At 41.4% G+C, this 21,045-nt stretch overlaps 1 protein-coding gene across 1 annotated transcript in view; it reads left to right on the top strand.

Moving 5' to 3' along the window:
- Nucleotides 1–5,616: 5,616 nt before the first annotated feature.
- The window catches only part of MOSMO (modulator of smoothened), a 30,669-nt gene continuing 15,240 nt past the window's right edge, over nucleotides 5,617–21,045 (top strand). Inside the window, exon 1 of the mRNA XM_058035397.1 lies at nucleotides 5,617–5,776. Within this exon, the coding sequence (XP_057891380.1) occupies nucleotides 5,671–5,776 (106 nt within the window). The 5' untranslated portion in view covers nucleotides 5,617–5,670. The remainder of the gene's footprint in view (nucleotides 5,777–21,045) is intronic.

Genomic DNA, 21,045 nt, shown 5'->3' with positions numbered 1-21,045 from the left:
ATTAAGTTGAGACTTGCCTTCAAACAAAGCTTGCAGTTCCTGCTTGTCTGGGACTAGCAGAGATTTTGTTTCTCCATGGCTTCTCCACAAGTGGCACTGGAAGAAGCCTTTGAGGGGATTAGGCATGTGCAGCTATACATAATAGGACATAATCTCATAGGACATATTTTTTTTTTTAATTCTAGGCATATATTAAAAGGAAACAGATACAATACATCATAAGAAATTGAGGGTTTGAAGAAGCCAAGTTTTGAGCTGTTCTGAAGCAAAGCCAAGTCTTACAGACAGGATGTATGTGATACACAAGGGCAGGAGGAAGAGGTCTCAGCATGAAGGAGGTCAAACATCTCTGGCTTGGAATGCAGGATTACACAGTGCACCAGCATCATTGTGGGGTGCAGCATCACACTGTGCCTGCTCAGTGTCTGACCTGTACCAGATATTTGCAAATTGCTGGTAGCATGAGTGAACTCACCACACTAACTGTGAAGATTTATACTGAAAAACATCCAAGTCTATATCATTATCACTACTGGACCCAGTGTCATCTTCATCCTCAGTGTTTTCACTCATACTGGAAAGACACAGCATGCTATTACTTGATCATGCAGTAATTCCCATAGGCATTTAGTTAGCTTTATATGGGAGCTTCATTTTTTTCAAATGCTTGTTCTAAAGACAAGTTCTTCAATTCTGAAGCTCCTCTAGTATCAAATATTATATTGTCCATTGTCCCTTGTGTACTCTTTCCTTTGGACTTTCTCTTTGCTCAGTCAACAAAAAAAACAAGCTCTTCTTTTTCTGCTCTTTCAGCATAGTAAATGATTTATTTAAACATAAAGGTTTAATCTCTTGGAAAGCCCCTTGCTGTGTGAGCTTCCTTTCTGCTGTTCTAGCCTAATTATCTCATTTTAATACTTGTGTTCCTTTGCCTACCTCTGAGGTTTATTTCTGTTAAAACTCTGCCTCAGGAAAACTTGGAACTGCCTTGTAACCCATCTAGATTAATTCTGCTGCCTGTGTGGACCACCCTTAGCACTGAGAGCAAGATCTTCTTAAAGGCTGTTTGCCATGGCTCTCATGAAAAGTGCTTTTTTCCTCTTTAATTTTAAAAGTCCTAATCTTTAATCACTGTTGGGAGTTCAATTGATTAAGAAACAAATAAGCTTTGTACAGGATTGTAGCAAGAGCTCCATCTTGGTACCATCACCTGTTTGTGTCTTAATGTGTTTTTTACACTAATGTCCATTACAAATGGGCATGACCTCTGACTTCAGTTTTATTGCCAGCCAGAATTCATGCTCACAGAGGAGAGAGGAAAGGACCTTAAGAGACATTGTCAGGAGCAGCCAGAGGTTAAGCAGGAGGTGCCTGCAAGAGCTGAGGCATTCCAGCAGACAGCAGCCACTGGAGATTTTTATGGAGAGGAAAATCTCCCTTGCACCACTAACTTATTTTGAGGAGCCACACACATCATGCAGTCCTGTTTCTTCTTGCTGGCATGGAGAGTAGGACATGCTTGCCTCTGTGCCAGTTGGGTGAGTAACTGCAGGATTTTAAGACATTAGTACCTCCCACTACCTCTCTTAATTTCTGCCTCCTCCTAAAGTCAGCAGAGTGGCACCAGCTTGTTCCCACTACAAGCAGTAATAAAACTGTTCTTTTGGGTTCCAATTTGAAACTTTTCAGATTTTACTCATCTTAGTCAGATGAAGGGAAAAAAAGTCCATAAAGATAAAATCTAATTCACTGCAAGAAAAGCTTCTTAGTGCATTTGTGCATCTTTTCTCAAGCCCCATACTCTGTGCATTGATATTAATGCCAAAATCAGGTGCCACTTGTGTTGTCATTGAGAGATGGAGCTTCTACAAAATGCTACATTTTTTGCAAAATTTTACAGCTTTGGTCCTAAACAAGCAACTTCATCCTAAACATGAATTGAACAGATTCAGCTGTTTGTGGGGTTTTTATTTTTTGTGTGGGGCATGTGCAGAGTTAGATCCAGGTTCCCCAGGAAGCATGCTCAACTTGGTTTTTTTGTTTCCAAAAACTAAGAGCAGCTACAAAGGAACAATGTTTGCTACAAGTCCTCAGCCCACTTCACACCCTTCAGTACTTGCTGCAGTAAATCAAACACATCACATGCTGTAAATAGTTTGATTCCCTGTAGTCTTTATTGAAAATGCTTTTGCAGCTTGCCTTCTTCAAATTGTTGCCAATAAAACTGTTTATTTTCACTGATGCATATTCTTAATATTCAATTATTAGTATTCTATTTTCGATATTCAATTATTAGTATTCTATTATTAATATTCAATTATTAGTATTCTAATTATAGGTGGAGAAAAAAACCCAAAAAAAACCATCAAACCCAAACAAACCAAAACCCAAATCATTCTCATATTTACACTTCTGTATATCAAAGGGTTTTTTTTCAGGGAATGGATGAGTGCTATTACATCCTAAGAAAATAATAATAAAAAAGTATTTAGTTCAAATTTATGCTCCAGATTCTTCCACTGAGTTTTATACTCAGATCAAAAGTGCAAAGCCTTTTTCCTAAGGCTAAGAACTCCACTTGATGCTTTTTATTTCATCAAGCAAGTAGATATTTCTTCCTGGTACCTGCAATTCTGAAGAAAGGACTGCCCAAACTATAAAGGCACTGCTAGGAAAATTGTTCTAATTTAAAGATATGCATTTTCACTGTACAGCCAGTAAATTTCTAAATTACTTCATTACACTCCAGTCTTTGCTTCATAGATTTCAATGTTAAGAGACAATTTCATGCTGGGAATTACCATAGCACACTATCATCCCTGAACTGCAGTTCATGAGTTTAATGTAATTGGGCTGGGGACCCATGTGAAGCATTCACATTTACAGAGCTTTCAATTTCAACTTTAATACAGGTGTCAGATGTTCCACAAGAAACCTTTAATAACTGGTAATAGTCTGCTAGCTCTGATATGGTTCATTTCAGGTTTAAAACATTTAGGAAATGAACACCTGTGTGGATTGTTAAAGCACAGAGATTAGTCTATTGCTACTTTGTAACTACTCTGTGTAATAAAGAGAAATAAAAAGCAAACAATAAGGCAAATTAATTTCAAGCCTTGTGAGGATTTGTGTTACTTGTAGAATGAAATTACTTGAACAATAATACACTGAATAAAGAATTATATTATTCAAGTCTAGTTGCTATATAAAGGTAATAGTCAAAATATTTTTTGGAAAAAATCTGCTGGTGAATAGGAAATCTGTTTTTGCTGGAGAACAATGTATAGGCTTAAATCTTGATCTAATTATGGAACAGTCACCATAGCAGCTATTTTAAGATCACAGGTATTTCATCACAGTGGAATGCTGGCACTGAGCTTTATACAGTTTGTGCTAGTTTCTTTTCTCTGTAATTTTGAACTGAGTTTCTTTTGATCTGTATAAGTGTAAATAAATCAGAGACAGGCTCAAAGCATAAATGCAGAACAAGGATATCTTCAATGTAATTAAATTTTAATATCACTATTGGTTTTTTTTACCTGGTTTCGCTTTCCATCATTAACTGCAAAGCTTTTTTCCTCAAGGCTTGTTATCTGGAGATATGGCCCACCCTGTACTATTGTGAGGGCTAATCCTTGTTCATCCATCCCAATCTCTGCCATCAAAGCTGCAATCTGGGTGTGCTGAGAGAAGTCTTCCAGTGCTGTCAACAGCCCTTTGAAAAGTGAGAGGAAAACTTTACTAGCTGAAAGTGTGATATCATTCTTCAATAAAAGGTTTAAGGAGACATTTGAGAAGGTGCTGTCCCCATTCTTGGGTATCCAAACAGTTAAGGCTCTCATCCTTAGTTACTTCCTTAGACTGGCATTGTGTGCTGAGCTGCTGCCAAAAGACGACATAAACTTGCTTTCTGCAAATAAATACACTGAAAGTAGTTTTTACTTAGAAATTTATTTCTTAAAAGGTCACACATTTTGCCAAGAGAAGGAGCAACAGTGCTGTTACTTAAGTATTCATTACCAGCAGCAATGTATTCAGGGAAGGTAGGGAACAGGACACAACAGAACAGAGGAGTTTCCAGCTACGAAGGACTTCAAGAAAATACAGCATGCCTATAGCAAATGGATTTTTTCAAATCACTATTTCTTCCATGCACCAATTTCTTCTGGTTTAGAGGGAATAATTTCAGCTATTTTTCATCAAAAGCCTTACAATTTTCTCCACCCTTAAGAAAATTTGTCAAGTAGAGGTGATTTCTATGGGAGTTAAGTACAGGGCTTGTCCTCCAAATAACAAATCCTACTGATTGCTGTTGAACACTTTAAGATTACTGATATCTCCATTTTGTTTGTACAGTCTGTCATCTACGTGAAATACTTACATAAAAATAAACAGCACAGGCAATCGCCCACTTGGCTTCCCGGTATGTTCCATATAGATCAGTTGTGCTGCTCTGGAAAAAACAGGTGGGTGTTCACTGTTGGAAGGAAAAAAATGGAAACTACTAGATATTTTCCAAGTACCTGTAGATTTAGGGGCTGTTTCGTTCATTTACTTCAACATTCCCATACCAGAATGACTGTATCGAAGGCATAGAGCTGTTGTGGCCAAACCGGGCTGGTTTCCCACATTTGGTGCATTGTTCATTTTCTGGCTACAGACTCTCACAGTTCTGTATGGCTGAATCCATTGAAAAACATGCCATCAAAAATGGCTGTGTTTGGGTGAGATTTCCAGTCACAATTAATTAGATTTCCTCCCAAAGACAGGACACAGACACAACGCTGTGTCGCGCTTCTGAGGGGCTCCACAGCCGCCAAACCTCAGTCCTTCCAGTCCCCTGTTCCCATCAGTGCTATAGAAGCAAAATTTCAGAATTTTTCTGCAATTTCAGCTCATGCCCAGCCTTGCAAAGGGATAAAGAGCAGGCACTCGAGAAACAGAAAGCAGTTTTTTGTGGTGAACACAGACCTGTGACCGTTTCCCAGCCCTTGGTACTGACCAGGAGGCCCATTCTCGGTTCCAAAACACCTCTGGGGATCGCGATGCAGGAGGACCAGCCGGAAGGGTCAGTGTTGGGGGTCCCTGGGTCCGAGGCAGGCGGGGACCAAGGGCGACGGGGTCCGGGGGCACCGCCCGCCCCTCACGGCAGCCCCACCCCGGGGCACCGCCCGCCCCGCCCTCGCCAGTGCCCCGCCCCCTGCCCAGGCCACACCCACCGCGACGCTTGGCCCCGCCCCGGCCGCTCCGCGCCTTCGGCCAGCCCCGCCCTTAACCCGCCCACCAGCGCAAACTCCACCTACCATGCCCAAGCCACGCCCTTCTCCCACCAGTCGGCCCCGCCCATCAGAGTCAGGCCCCGCCCCGCGCTGCTCAGGGAAAGCCGCAGCGGCCCCGGAGCTGCCCCGCCCCGCCCGGCATCGGCCCCGCCCCCCGGGAAGCCCCGCCCCGCCCGGGGCGCGCGCCGGGGACCGCGGGTTCCCCTTCCGGAGCGGCCGCCGCCCCCCCGCCCGCCGGGTTCGCTTCCGGCGCCGTCCGGGGTCCGTTCCTGGCGCCGCCGCCGAGCGCGGCGCGGGGCCCATGGAGCCGCGGCCGTGAGGCGCCCCCGGCCCGGGCCCGCTGCGGGAGCCGGGCGGAGGCCGGAGCCGGGTGCCGCCGGAGCCGGAGGAGATGGACAAACTGACCATCATCTCAGGATGCCTCTTCCTGGCTGCCGACATCTTCGCCATCGCCAGCCTGGCGAACCCGGACTGGATCAACACCGGCGAGTCCGCGGGTGAGGGCGGCCGGCGGCGGGACCCGCCTGCGGCGTGCGGCAGGTGGCCGGGAGAGGGCTCCGGCGGGGCTCGGGGGCGGGCGGGGCGCGGGCCCGGGGGCGCTGGGGCTGCCCTGAGGGGCCGGAGGGAGCCCAGCCCGGGGGCTGCCGGCACCGGCGCCCAGGAGCGGCCGGGCCGAGTCCCGGGGGTCCCGGGGCTGCTCCCCCGGGGCGGCAGAGAGTGGAGCGGCCGGGGGGAGCTGGTGGGTCCCAGCCCCGGCAGAGCCCCCGGCGGTGCCTCCTGGCCGCCTCGGCAGAGCCCGGTGTCCCGAGGGGTCCTGCAGAGCCCCCAGCCCGGAGCTGAGGGCCAGGGCAGCGTCCCTGCCCGTGCTCCCAGGTGCCGTCACCTTGGACAGGGAATTGCGATCTGTCTCCGCTTACTTTGCGGCAGGTTTGGAGTCTCTCGTACTACACTGACGTTCCCTTTGTTGCAGGGAAGTTCTTGCTTCCCTACATCTTTTTTCTTCCCCCAGAATATTTCCTGCGTGTTGATTTTTATCAGCTTTAAGCCGGGATCCCATGTGGTTTTTATTTTAGAGTGTGGCATTGTTTACTTTAAACGAACAAGGATTTGAGCATCTTTCTTTTTACTAGTGATATAATTGTCTATGAACAATTTATTTCAGTCCATTGATAAAGATCTGCATGTTCTGATCAGTGGAGCAGGGAGAGAGAACAGGAGGAGGGCAGCTCTTTGATCTCATGTCCCAGAGGGATCTAAAGCTCTGTCAGGAAAGGAAGCCATCCTTACTGCAAGCAGATTAAACCAACTTAACCACTTTGGCCGGTCACAGGAGCCGAGGGAGCAGCATGAAGCTGTGTCAGGGAGGTTTGGGCTGGGTATCAGAGGGTGCTCAGGCACTGCCCAGGCTCCCCAGGGCAGTGGTCACAGTGTTAACCTCTGTGTGTTCAAGAAGTCTTTGGACAATGCTCTCAGGCACATGGTGTGATTTTTGGGGCTGTCCTGTGCAGAAATAGGACTTGGATTTGATGATCCCTCTAGGTCCTTTTCAGCTCAGGAGATTCTGTGACTTTTCCTACACTTATGATTTCCAAGCAAAAAGGAAATGCTTGGAAAAATGCTTCCACAGGTTAGTACAGAGAAAATTGGTCTGGCTGTAAAGACTTTTGTCAAAAATTCTTGCAAAGGGCTTGAAAAATTTTCTTCATCTGGCTTGCATCTTCTATGCATGTGAACAGTTGAACTGATCCAAGTTGTGTCATATTTCCTTTATTCTAATGAAGTAGAGTATTAAAAACTATTTGGGATTGGTGACTGTACTCTGACCAGACTGTACTCATGGCTTATTTGATTTGCTTCTAATTACCTAGTCTAGAACCCAGACTTTCCTCCATGGCTCAGAGGAAAGGAACGAGTCCCTTCCCAAAGTGCAGCCTTCAGGAACTCCCTGGGTGACTTCACTGTTCCTCCTGTAGCTAATTGTGATGATTTTCCTGCCTATGGCTAGATAAAATAGCTGCTTCTTTCCTCTTGTAATTCCACCTAACAGCAATGCTGTGGTAATAAGCCATTCTTCAGGGGCTTAAAGTCAAATAAAATAGTATTAATTCCAAATATTTAAATATGCCCTTCTGAAGTCCTGCCTCATGTTAGCAGATTTTGTGCAGTGTGTAGGTTGTTGGATTCTCTCTGCATGTATAGAAAGGAGATAACAAAAACTATTCTGAAAAAAGTGTTCATGGAAGAAGTCCTTTGGGAACTAAGCACAGTCCATTATGTTATTTTGTAAAGAAAAATGTTTTCTATCTCTTTGTGATACAAAAATTGTGTCCTAAAATATTTTAAGCAGCAGTCATTATTTCTTTACTTAGTGGATGATTGCTTAAGAATCATCTGCCATTTCTGAGGTGCAGCTAACAGTTCTAATTAGGCTGGCAAACATGAAATCTGGATTTTTCTGAGGGACTTCAGCAGTCAAAGAATGTTTTGACAGACCTAAGCCTTTTTTTTTTCTTTGCTCTGTTTTAAAGCCAAACAAATTCTTGTCTTGATAAAACCATAAAGGGAGCTGGCTACCATCCTTAATGACTCTTTTCTAGATTTTTATTGATATAGGATTCAATGCAGTATTACAAGAGTTGTGCTTAAAAGCAATACAAATGTGTATTTCTGGTGCTTAAACCTTCTAAAACAAGCCATGTGCCCAAACTGTAAATAAAGGAAGTGTGGAGATGCCCATTGAAGCAAGGACTTCCTGTAGTATTGAATTATGAGCTGGATGCTTCTATGAGTGCCATTCATTACCCAGAGGCTGCTGGGGAGAGCTGTGGCACAGGAGGGCACAGCCCTGATGGTGAAACCTGTCCCAGCTGCTGGTGACATTCAGGGACTGTCACAGACTGCTGTGCTTGGAGCACATCCAAGGATCCAGCTTCCGTATGTGCCACTAAGAAGCAGGGTTTTTTTGGAGCATCCTGCACTCAGCTGGTGAAAGGAAACTATTGGGTAAAAGAAAATGTTTCTTTGCTTTATCTCTGTGTTATCAGGTTCATCTCCTGTGGGAATTATTCTAGATGCTGCCACTACAAGTCAGCCTGGTAGTGAGGAGGAAGGGGGGTAAGAGTTTCTCTGCTTGGCTGCTGTCCTGGGGGCTCTGAAAGGCAGTGAGGGCCAGCCTGGTCCCCTCAGCACTGCAGCTGGTTGAGGGTGGCAGAGAGCAGAGGTCTTGGCAAACCTGGGAAGGCAGCGCTGCATTGGCTCATTCAGAGCTGTTTACAGCCACTAAGGTTGGGAACCTGGGCTTATGTTTCAGGGAAAAAAAATCTGATTTGAATGCTAAACAATATGTACCTCTTACTCCAGAGATAGTGATGAGTTTCAGCTAAATTGGATTGCAAAATAAATCACTGGCTTTAATGCTTCTCTGAAAAATTGAGATCGTTTTCAATTTTTTTAAATCAATATAGAAGGGCTGATTAGTCTTCTAAATCTTACTCTTAAAGATAAGTTTTATAGTCATTTAAAAAATGTTGTCTATAGAAATTTATCCCCAGCAATTATCAGCAAAGAATTGCAACTGAGATTATTGAAGGTCTCAGATGCTTATCTGTCCTTAGGCCAGAGGAACTGCACCTTTGTGAACAGAGGCCCAAGTCTCTGTTGGACACTTTTTCTTTATGTAGTTTTGTAAGAATTGTTCATTAACTTGGGTTCAGATATTTCATACATCTTTAAGATGGCAAAGGAAAGATGAAAATTGAATGGATTTTTCTTACAGAGAGTTCTCTGTGAGATTTTGTTATTCTTGCTGTGCAAGTACAGAGCACTGATAACTCCAATCTGGGAACCAGTGGCTGCTCAGTATTCTTGCACTGCCTGCCTTTTCTTATCAAACTGACACTGTGTGAGAAATAAGGACAGAGTTGGCTTTAATTTCAGCCACTGCCCAAAGTGCCACTGATTTCAGTAGGAAGGAATTTTGCTCCTGTATCTCTACACTTCTGCAAAGAACTTTATAAGCTGATAGTTTTGTCTCCATATGTTCCTTTTTTTTGTGTGGGAGGGTCTTTAATGATTTTGATATTTTGTCTTCAGTGGGGGAAGAAGGGGGATAGAAGCAGCTCTAGCTTCAGCTCTCAACTCTTTTATAGGAAAAATGGTATGAATAGTATGCACAGTTGAAATTAGAGTTGTTAAAAGCTGTACATGCGGGGGGATTGACAATTTGAAATGCTTTTATGGGGTTTAGGATAGGTCAAGCAATTCAAGGCAATAATTTAATCAAGTAAAATCTCCCTTCAGAAAGCTAAGCTATCAGTTTGTTTATGTGGCTTAGTCATCCCTTCCTATGTAGCATGATTGTTCATTTGATTCCAATTTACAGAACAGCTTGTACCCTGTTTGTAGCAGTCCTTAAGTTAACATGGGTGTCAGGATTTGGGGGTGCTGAACTGATGGGTACCTCCTAAAGCAGGGATACATCCCATCCTCCTGTGCTGCTCCACAGGGAGCACCCAGGACAGTGTTATGGCCAGGGCCCTCAGCACATGCCCAACATATTTGTGTTCAGCAGAGCTTCCAATTCCATCTTCAATCTGTGACAAAAGTAGCAAGGCCGCTTGTGTTAGGAATTATACTTTTCATTTAAACTGCCTTCTGTATCTTGCTATGCAGCAGTGATAATGAATTGTAAATCTAGAATATAACATTTGTTTAAAATTGTCTGTTTACCAGTCCTGCCTTTCTGTGTATCTTCTAAAGTGTTATGTGTAGTTCTTGGGCTTTGCATACTCAGTTACTTTTTTATTTGTGAAGGATGATTTCAGATGCAGTGGTCTTACAGAAGAGCAGGCTCTGTTCAGGCCGTTCCTCCTGAGGCAGTGAACTCCCTGCTCCTGTGGAATAAGTTGTCTAGCACTTGGTGGAAAATTACTGATGTTCAGTGTTATTCCTCTGCATGTCATGGCTCTTCCTGAGGAATTTTGTTTCGCAGGTCCAGCAGGAGCTGTAGCTTTGTTGGGATCAGCTTAATGACCTATCACAGGTAGCACAAACAAGCAGTGATTCCTGGCTCCTGCTGAGCTTGAGACCACTGAAATATTTTTCTCTAATTGGAGCACTGACTGTACATGGCATAAACTCAAGACCACATGAAGGTGCTCAAATGAACCTACTTCTAAATAGAATAAAACAGATAAAGTAAATAAAGTATCCACAACTTAAAGAGGGTGTAAACTTGAGTTCCAGCTGGCATTGTTGTTCTAAATGAAGTTGTCTGCTCAAAAATAGTGATATGTAAAAGTCAATATGACATATTAGCAGTGACTTCTGCCCTTTAGGGCCTGTGCTGAGAGACTGTTCATGTACAATGCTCCCCTGAGGACAAGTCATGGCCTAGAGCAGCATTGTGCTGTCCTCTGAAGGAGATGGGGTTGTTTCTGTGATGTGTGGATAGTTGGCTTTTCAAAAACTGGCTGTAAATAGGTTCTGGTGATCATTTGTTAAGCACCTTGCAGTATACTCAAAAATCACAGTATGCATCTCCCAGCTCTTCTCAGTAGAAAGTGATGGGACATGATAGGAAGCAATTCTACAAAATTACTTTTTCCTAATGTTTTTTGTGCTATCATGTAGTGACTGTGACAGGAGAAGTTATTTGCCCTTTCATGAACCTGTTTGGATTGCATGCTGAGAATACAAATAAAAGGAGGATGATACAGAGAATGAAGATTTATGTACCATCAGGTCCTAGAGGTGAGTGCTGAAAAGCAATCTCCCAAGCCATCTGAACATCAGAGTGTTAAAATTAGATTGTAGGACATAATTTCCAGGAAAACACATTTCTTTGATGGATGCTCCCAGGTGTGTGAGGAAGGAGGGAAAGGTGGTGGTGGGTTGTGATGTGTTGTTGATCCCCACAGTGAGGGATGAGAACTTCCTGCTCCTAAGATGCAGGCCCTGCCAGCAGCACTTGCATTTCAGAGAATTTGCCACTGCTTTAAAAACAGCAATACCAAACCCAAACAAGAACAAGATTCTGAAGCCCATATAATCTGAATACTTTATTAAGAGTAGCCTGTTAATGGATTTGCCTGGACTGGGAGGGTCAGTGCCATCTTTAAAAGGAACATTTCCATTCCACTTCATGTCTGTAGATGTCTTTCAAGTGGATGTAAAAATGTGACAAAGCAGAGTGTTTGAATTGTGTTGGGTTCTGTAATCGACCAGGCCTTAAGGCACAAGAAAAATCAATAGAAAGGCATTGTTGTAATGGATTAATTTTGTGCTTACTCAACCACTCAGCATTTAAACATATGGAACTATTTTATGTGTAGGAAGAATCTCATGAAAGAGAGCTGTGTCAGCCTGGTTATTTGAGCCTGCCAGAGAAGACATGAGAGAGCCAATTGTTTTTGTCCATAGAGGAGCTGATGTTTTACATCTGCTTTTTAACAAATACAAACTCATGCTGCTCCTGTGAGGTGCATGGTGCATGTTTTGTTCTCTCTTTAGCATACAAAAAGGTACAAAACTGTTAGTTTGCCTTCCACCAAATCCTGTTGAATTCCCCACTCTCTAATTAGAGTTAGGTAAGAAATACCTGATTATAGAGTACAGACCTGGGAGCCAATAACTTTCAAATCCAGCATCTGGCATGGCTGACTTTGGATTTTGGCAAATTATTGTGGTAGTACCTCAATTTCTTCCTCTGTAAAACAGAGGTAGTACCTTTATCACAGTAACTTCTATTAGGATTAGCAGCAAAGTTTTAATTTCATTTTGTTTTTTACTTTTGTTTCCTATGACAGTTTTACTTTATTAAACTAAGGGGAGCAATCACAGAATAACAGGCATTTCATTTGGCTTTTCTAATAGAAGGTGCTTTGAATAAGGTATTTGTGTTTCAGATATTTGGAGTAACCTTTTTATTTACTTACCAGCAGTGTGCACAGTTCCTGCAGAACTAAATTCTATTCTATGTGCAGATACACATTTATTTTCTGTCCATCCTGTGCTTTACTCAAGTATGTAACTGTAAAGCTTCTTTATACACTGATGGTTTGTCTGTGGGAAAGGAGCCTTGTTGAAACTTCACCTCTGTGCCTTCAGGAAGTTACCTGCCTTTCCTCTGTTTTTTAAAATCAATTTAGACCTGATTGAAGGTGTGTGTATTACATTTGTTGCCACAAACTTACACTGAAATCAACACAAGAGTAACTTAAATGTATGAGTCTTAAAAGTAAGGATTCAATAGTGTGTACTGCAAAACGAAGATGTAAAATTGTCTGAAATAACAAAAAAAGAGAAATCCTGTTAATGGCTGGGGCTTATTAAAAACATTTGTATTGTTAAGTTTCCAGCCAGCACTTACATGTGAGCAGCATTATGTAAACTGCATTTGTACTTTTGCCAAAGCAAAGAAGATCAGTAGGTCAAACTTTTAAGCTTGACCTACTTTTTTTTTTCATAGGTAGTTCACAACAGCTCAACTTTTCCCCATTTATTTTCATGCTGTGCAGTTTGTAGGATTTTTATCATAGACATGAGTTCTTCACCTTGTTCTTGAATCCTTTTCCAGCAGTGGTTGAGACCTTTTTATTTCAGAAGAATGTAACTGGAGTGACTCATGGATGAGGAAGTATATTGAACTTCACAGAGAATAAATGCTGCTATCTATTTTAGAAATAGATACAAAGTTATGTTTGTTGTACAAATATGTGGAACAAATGCAATATGGAGGCTGTTTTATTCTTCTACAAAGTTATTTGGGAAAGCTACAAAATTATTTAAAATTTTTAGTTCATACAATTTTAAATTTAAAAATAATTTTCTATTACCTAGGTGTAAGTTATTATTGTAATTCACAGTGCCTACAAATTGAGTAGTTGACAGAGTTTTTTATTAGGGCTATATGCAGGGAAAAAATTCTTTGATAATTTTGCAGCAATCCCCTTATGTATGCTCCAGCTGCTTTGCTCAATTTCACTTTTCTTCCCCAAGCCTCTGACTGATGGAGATATACACAGATCTGAAAAACTGGAGATATGGCCAAGAAGAGGATCTGTGCAGGGTACGTGTCTGTTTTAAAGAGAAGGGAAACAAACCAGACGGGCAAAGCACTGGCCTGATTTTGTAGGGATCTATATGGAAACAATGGGCACAGGTTATATCCCTTCTCAGTGTGAAAATTCTGGGCTATTCCTCTGATATAATTTTGTTTCCTGTCTGATGTATGGTCTTGTATATATTTTAAATTTTGTAAGTAGAGTTGATGGCAAGAGTTTGGTTTCTCGGGTACCCTAGGAAATGTCTGATTGTGATGGTTTGTGTGTGGGATGGGCTAATCCAGTAGGAAATACTTGCTGCTAAGAGTTTGAGGTTCAAAATTCAGAGTGTGTGTAGAGCCTGGTTCCTGTCTTTGGGTAAAACATACTCAGTCTGTTCCATCTGGGTCCTTGGGCAGATCTAAAATGCTCCCTTGTGAGGACAGCAAAAGCCTCCCAGTGATTCACGGCAGTGTTCAAAGCCAGCACAGCCCAGTGCAATAGGCAACAGTTGGCTGCTACCCAAAAACCTCATGGGAGCTGCAGTTCTGTGCCATAAATTACAAAGCACTTTGGGGTCATTAAGGATGACAGTCTCTCAAGGTGTAGTGATTAATACCCCCCTTGGATGTTTAAATACTTGTCCAGTTGAAGACAGTTCACATTTGGCCTTGAACTTACTTGATGGTGAGCAATTCTCTGTGCCATTGTTTGCACACTGCATTAAAAGGCCTGGGATGTCTCTGAGCTTGGTGCATCCAAGAATTTAATAATCAAATGACACTGTTCATAGACAGTAAAGTCAGGTAGGTTATTTCTGTAGCGCTCATCATGGAGCCAGCTTCCCAGTTCATTTTCTTGCAGTTCTTATTCCTGAGCTTTCCTTTCTTTCACCAAGTGGTTTCCACTTCTCTTGCTGTGACTACTTTCTGCTATTGGCAGCAACACAATTTAGTTGTATTTTAAGGGATCAGAACAGGACATATGATCATTCAGTGTACCTCAGAACTGCTTTGCTGTGAATACTTCAGAAGGGCTGCTTTGAGCCTAGATTCTTTATACTTTTCTCAAATTGATGGCATATATACGAAGGTCTGCAATAAAATCTTTGTATACATAAATGAGAGGGATCCTGACTTTGTTGATAAGCAGGGTAAATGTACAGGTAAGGGGGAATGGTTTTGTCTGTGACTTCATCGGTGTGAGCTTAATGTATCAAACATTAACAACCTCTAGTTGTAATGTCTTTATTCCAAAGTAAAGTGAAGAAAACTCATAAAGGGTTGTCATGGGCTTCATGCTTCCAGAAGAATGACTTCTCTGTAGTGGGTGACTTGTTTGACTTGAAAATTTGCTTTGTCAATTTGGAGTAGCTCTACTTCTGTTCTCTATACAAAAGAGAAATACTCTACATTGAGCATTAAGAGATATTTTTTCTCAGTCATTGACAGTAATCCAGCAGTATTCCCACGGTCAGTGGAAGTGTCACCTCCAGAACTGCAACAGTGGAAAAATCTGATTTCCTTTCTTGTAGAGGAGAAAAGGCACTGCTGCTTCCTCTGTGCCTGTTGATGTGAGGAGCATTGTAGGCGTTTCATGCTGTGGGGGAAGAGAAGTCACAAGGGTGAAGAAAAAACTTTTTTCTTTTCCTTAGGTTGAATTGAATTCTGAAACGAATTGTGCACCTAAATTCGTGCGTTAATGATGTGCTCTCCATCGTAGAAACTCGTGGGAAGAAGCATGTTTCACTTTGTTTTTTAAACCCACACTTAATTCAATTTAAAAACTATGCAACAAGATTGTACAGGAAACTTGAAGAGATTGAAAGTCTTGGAATTTTTAATGTGGTCCCATAAATTCTTTCAGTGGAATATTGCTGGGTCACTCACCAATTTCAAGAAGCATGCTGAAGTTTAATACATGAAAAATGGTAAAATAAAGAGAGTAAAGGCCAGAAGTAGCAGTTGCTGTTTCACAAACAGAAGTCTGTTGACTTATGCTCAATGTAACCTGAAGTAAATGTTCCCTGTAAGTAGATGTTCAGTAAGATGAAGTTGGTGATAAGAACAGAGGATCTCTTGGTTGTTTATATAAAATCTAAAATTAGAGTGAATCTGTTTCAAAGCGTCAATATAACAACTGTATAAACATCTGTTAACAGATACATTCTTTGGAGCACTATATAACATTTGGTTGCTTTTCAAGAACAGTCCGACTCCTTGTTTCAATAAGATGGTATTTTACTTCAGTGAAGTGCAAGTTTAACTGTTCAGGAATGGTCTGTCTTCTCTTATACTAGTGAAAAAAAAATGTAAGAGAACTCTCCAGACTCTAACAGTCTATTTTTGTAGATGCCAATTTGTGATAAGGGAGAAAGTGTTATCACCACACAGACAGCACCTGTTAATTGCCTAAATAATTCAGGCTTAAATTATGCAGGCTTCTAAAACAAGGACCTGCCCTAGCAAAAGCAATAAGAAAATACGTACTTTGGGATAAATCCTGATTATGCTCCCTGTGTTCCTATTGTTCTTTGTTTTTAATATTTTCTTTGTGATGTGAACAGCAAGTAAATGCCTAAATTTGAGAATTATTACTGCAGAAGAAGGTTGGAGTTTGGTTTGGTTTATTTTCCAGTTTGCCTTTTGTATTTGTGGGGGCTTAAAATGTTAATTAGCCAGGAAGCTGTGTGCCAGCAGTCCTGAAGGACAGCTTGTATGTAGTTAAGCTATATCTCAGTCTGTCTTTCAGCACATGAAGTGTTACTTGTACACAATAAAATCTTGGCCCTGTACCTAATCCCTATTTAAAGTGCAGTTTAACCTGTATTCCCAGTTGTTACAAGCATGTCATACACAGATTTGGCAACAGTTAGAAAGTGCCTTTAGGAATAAAAACTAAGGTTAAGTTTTATTTTACTTGAAGTACTGTTCTAGTTGCAGTGAAATAGATTCTTTGGGTAAATAGGTGCTGTTCTTCAGTTGATAAAAGTGCCTTATGAAAAAAGCAAGGCTAGTAGACAAAGACAGGATCTTGTATATCCCCAGTGAGTACAATATTGGTACCCTGTGTGTCCAAGGAAGGACTTGCAAGACCAGAAATGTGCTTAATCTTTCCAATTTTTCTAGTGGTTTTAATAAAGGATTACTTCTACCTGCAAACCTCCCTTCTCATGTCCTCGTTGCTATAAATACAATCCTTGCCATGTGCTGTAAAGGAACTGCCACAATTGTTAGTACATTTGGTTTGGGGTTTGAATGTTCTGTTCTTTATTTAGCATAGTCTGTTGTACTTTCAGGTAATCTGGGCCTAAAATATTCTCTCAGTAGTGGACCAAGAGAAGGCTGTGCTCAGGTGTAGGCAAACACTGAAGCACGTAAGGTGTATTTTGGCTGTTTGCAGAACAGACACCGAAACTTGGCAAATGTGTTTCTAACCATATAAATGCCAACATGCATTTCAACACTTCTCTTTTCACCTTCACCACTGGGTGATTCATGAGGCCATGGAGGAGCCAGATCAGTGGGTGTCCTTGGAGCATGTCTGATGCAAGCTGAGATCAGTGCAAAGCACAACAGTTATGTCTGACAGAGGAAGATGATCCTTACTCGTCATGATTTTAATTTGTTAAAATGCACAAGCAATCTTGAAGTCAGAGCCAGGACCTGAATCCTCCCCCTACCTTGATTGCTTTTGTCATTATGTTAGAGAAGTTGCTTTAGGCTGTAACCAGGAAGGTTGAGGGTTATTTTCTCTCCATGAATAAAAAAGAGGGACAGCAATAGGGTACTTTATTTGGTGTGGTTTGGGAACTTTGGTGTATCTGTCGTGATCTGCTTGAACATATCTAATAAGTTTATAACTTTGCTAACTTGGGGAAATTATGCTTTTGGATATGCAGGAGTTAAAAATGGAGGGCTCTGAAGTCCAGTTGTTGGCAGCCTGTGAACAGACCATCTTCTAAAACACCTGTGTGGAAGGTGATCCACTGCAGTGTGAGATCCAGAATTCCTGTGTTGTTCTGGTTGTGTTTTGTTGTACCACATGGCAAACCCTGGCGCTGCCATTGCTGTCCCAGCCCGGCCACCTCATTTCACTGGCTGCTGTTGGTGCTGCAGCCCCAGAGAGCTGCACATCACCCCTACAGCTGCAGGTGCTGAGCAGAACACTTCTGAGAAGGTTGGGGCAGGGTTTATGGTGTACTGGATAAAGAGGTATCATTTTACAGCTCTGTCTCAAGCCAAACATAACTAACTGTTAAAAAGAACACAAGCTCATCAGATGTTAAATGGCAGAACAGCTGTGGGTGTCATAGCTTGTGGCTTTCAGCTGAACATATGGCATAAAATGGTATGGCTGACTCAAAAAATCACTTTTAAATATTGACACTGCCTTTGATCTTTCTTTTTTTAGTTAGTGAATTTTGTCAATTTTGAGTAGCTCTACTTTGGTTGGAGGAAAAATGGAAATAACTAGATTCTTTGTTTGTGTTTTATACTAAATAAAACATTGCTTTCTTATTTTAGGAAAGTTCTCTCTTTTTTCCCAGGCCCTTGCAACTTCTGAAACTGTAAAGATTCTAGTCACTGACAAAACTGTTCCATTGTGAAAGTGCTTATAATGTTAGAAAATAAACAACCAGAAGGATGCAGCTTATTAGAGGTCCTTTTAAGCAACATTTAATTAATGCTGTCTTCTGAAGTAGGAATGAATACCTTCTTCTGAAGGAAATACCTTCAGCACAGGCAGATTTCTTGGCTCTGATATGTGAGAACACACAGCCTTTGTTGTGTCAGGAGAGTTGTTCTGCATTAGTGCCCGAGGGTAGCTCTTAGAGAGTCTGGTGATCCATCACAAAAAAAAATCTAAAAAAGAGAGGGGTTGCAGAATTAAAAAAACATTAAGTAGACTCAATGCACAAGCAGCAGGGCATTAAAAGTTACTAGTATTCAGAAATAAACTCACTTTTTATTAGTCCAAATGTCTGCAATTTAGGCATCTCTTAGAACTAATGTATCATAATGATTGTCATCTGTAGTAATAAACTTTTCTAATATGTGTAAGTCTTTCTCAATAGATGGCCCCTGATTTTTTTCCTTGGGAAAGGAAGAGGGAGGGTGAAGACTGTGGGTTTTGTGGAGGGAGGATTTGGTTTGCATTAGGCATGATACAAACACAGAATTGAAAAATTGTGAGGCAACTTGGCACCAGATGTTCTTCAGCAGCAAGGCAGGCTTTTCTGCTAATATACCACAACTCCTTGGACTGGCTTTAGACTTTGGAATTCTTCTCTTTAGAAGTCAGTGAGATTCTAAGGAGCACCAAAAATGGTATCTAATAAGTTCAGTTCTCTGGAAATTAGATTGTTAAATACAGATAAATTGGTAGGTTCCTCATGGCTAACATAAGCTGTGTTTGAAGCCAGAAATATTACCTCACCTGTATGAATATTTTAAAGAATATTTTGTTCCTGAAGCAAGTAAACATCCTTTAGAGCAAAAAGGGTGATCCATTTCAAAGTTGCTTTGGAAGGAAGAGAGCATCAGATTTGAGAGAAGGGGATAAATGGAGTAGAAGAGAAATAACAGGTTGTATAACATAATTTTACAGCAAGGGCTCTTACAACAAGGACTCTTACAACAAGGTTCTTAAAAGATGCCCTCTAGATGTAACAGGAACCTCACAAGTAAATCTAGGTATTTATTAAAAACTGACTTTTAATATAGTATAAATATTTTTTTAGCTGTTTACTTCATACCAATAGAAATTCAGTGGATGTATGAATTGATCTTGCATCTGGCCTTCTTCAAGGTGAGAAACTCCAAAGCTGTTTTCCCAGGGTTATGATACCTATTAGAGGATTTGAGAGACAAATTGGAATGAAGGCCAAAAGCAAAGATTTGGCATACAAAAGGTGGGAAAGATAAATTATGGTCTGTTTGTTTTGAACTATTCAATGTTAAGTGCCTTTGCAGCTGATCCTTCATTTCAGCCTTCCTGCAGATCATCCTTTAACATTCATAAATCTCATTTTAGTGAGTCTTGGTTTCCTGTTAATCTATTACCTGAACAAAGTACTGAACATCCGCAGTGAGAGAATCAATCTGTTCTGCTGCATCCTGAGCACTGCATGGTAACCTCAGAGTTATTTTAGCAGCATAAGTGCTAAAGAGCATCTACTCAAACTACCTCCATTCCTCATGAAAGAAGTAATTATTTTTGTAAGAACTGTGCCAAACATTGTATTCTCATACTTGATTAGAGACTGGCAGTTGATCTTATATTTTGATTCTTTTATATACCCCTTATACCTACCCAGGTATTACTCAGTTACTGTGTTGTCTTACAGTGACTGAAACACAAATGTGGAAGATAAGGTGTTCAACTTGCATATAGTTACTTAGTTGCAGTTAATTATGTGTATGTGCTGTTTTTAAAAATGCTCTGATATGATGCTATTTGAGGCTGTAAACTTTTAAAAATTGATTTAATGGATCAAGGTTGAAAATTGAGATGAGGACTATAATTTACAAGGCTGTAACTGCGCAGCTGTAGATACAGAGCAGTACTGTGAGCTGTGCCTGTGGCCCTCATTCAGTGGGACCTGACATGCAGAGACCCCATGATTCTGTTTGGCTCTTACAACATGGGCCTTGCTGTACAGGGTCTGGTGGTCTTCCCCAGCATTGTTAATTCTTTTTTCCTCCTTGGTTTTGCAAACCAGCAGGATGCTGTTATCTTTTTCCTCTTCACACTAGAGGTGGTGCCTATCCTACAGAGGCATAACTTTTCCTTTAACCCCTGCATTGCTTCTTCTGAGCATGGCTAATCTCATAAGATGGTACAGGGCCTGATTTCTAATGCAGTTTTGCACTGGAAAAGTAGAATTAACTGCATGGAGTTACCTCCAAGACTGTGGTAGGGAATGATCAGTACTGTCAGTTCCCTGGATTTTGGGAATTTTCTCTCAGAAGGGAGAGCCCTCTGTTTCCAAGAAACTACTACCTAAACTATAGAATTCATAGAAATTTTGCCCAAAACAAAACACATATTAATAAACCTAAAGGAGTCATTCTCTCTTCCCCCTTTGTACAGCAACATCCCTTCAAGCGCCTGTGCAGGAAAATAAATTCCATATGTAAGAATGGGAAACATCCCACTTCAACTGCCAAATTCCTTTGATGACTTTGAAAATTTTCTTCTTGGAAGTCCCTCCTCATTGTTTCCTGTAGGGGTAGGTGCATTGGAACTGTTCTTTCCATGCTGTGTTGTTTGTTCCTCTCAGAAATTCCTCAGCTATGCTTCACTCACATTGAAATCAGTCTTCTGTCAGAGAGCTTGGTTGCAGGCAGGGAGCAGCAAAAATGTTAAAGGCAAACTGGCCAATGCCAACTTGATGGTTATCCTTAACACTGGTGCCCAGAATTAGTCTGCCATGTCCAAATCACTGTGTTTTCTTTAGACCTTTCAGGTTTCCACTTGGATGGGCAACAAGCTGCAACTCTGCTTATTGCTGGAGCCTGTTCCTCTTAGGTGGACCTGCACCTTTTCCCATTCAAGTTTATAATCTGAGTAGAACTTAGAAATTTTCAAAAACCAAGCTGTCCTTGTCTGTGGCCCAGTGAGAGTTACTGGGAATGGCTTAACTGAGGTGTCCTTAACTTCACATATGTCATTCCCTGGCATGTGACTGTTACCTAACCAGCAGCAATGAATGTTTTAGT

The sequence above is a fragment of the Melospiza georgiana genome, chromosome 16 (genome assembly GCF_028018845.1).
Source record: "Melospiza georgiana isolate bMelGeo1 chromosome 16, bMelGeo1.pri, whole genome shotgun sequence".
NCBI classification, from domain to species: Eukaryota; Metazoa; Chordata; class Aves; order Passeriformes; family Passerellidae; genus Melospiza; species Melospiza georgiana.
The sequence above is the reverse complement of the archived record's forward strand: the minus strand, read 5'-3'. Positions and strand labels throughout refer to the sequence as shown.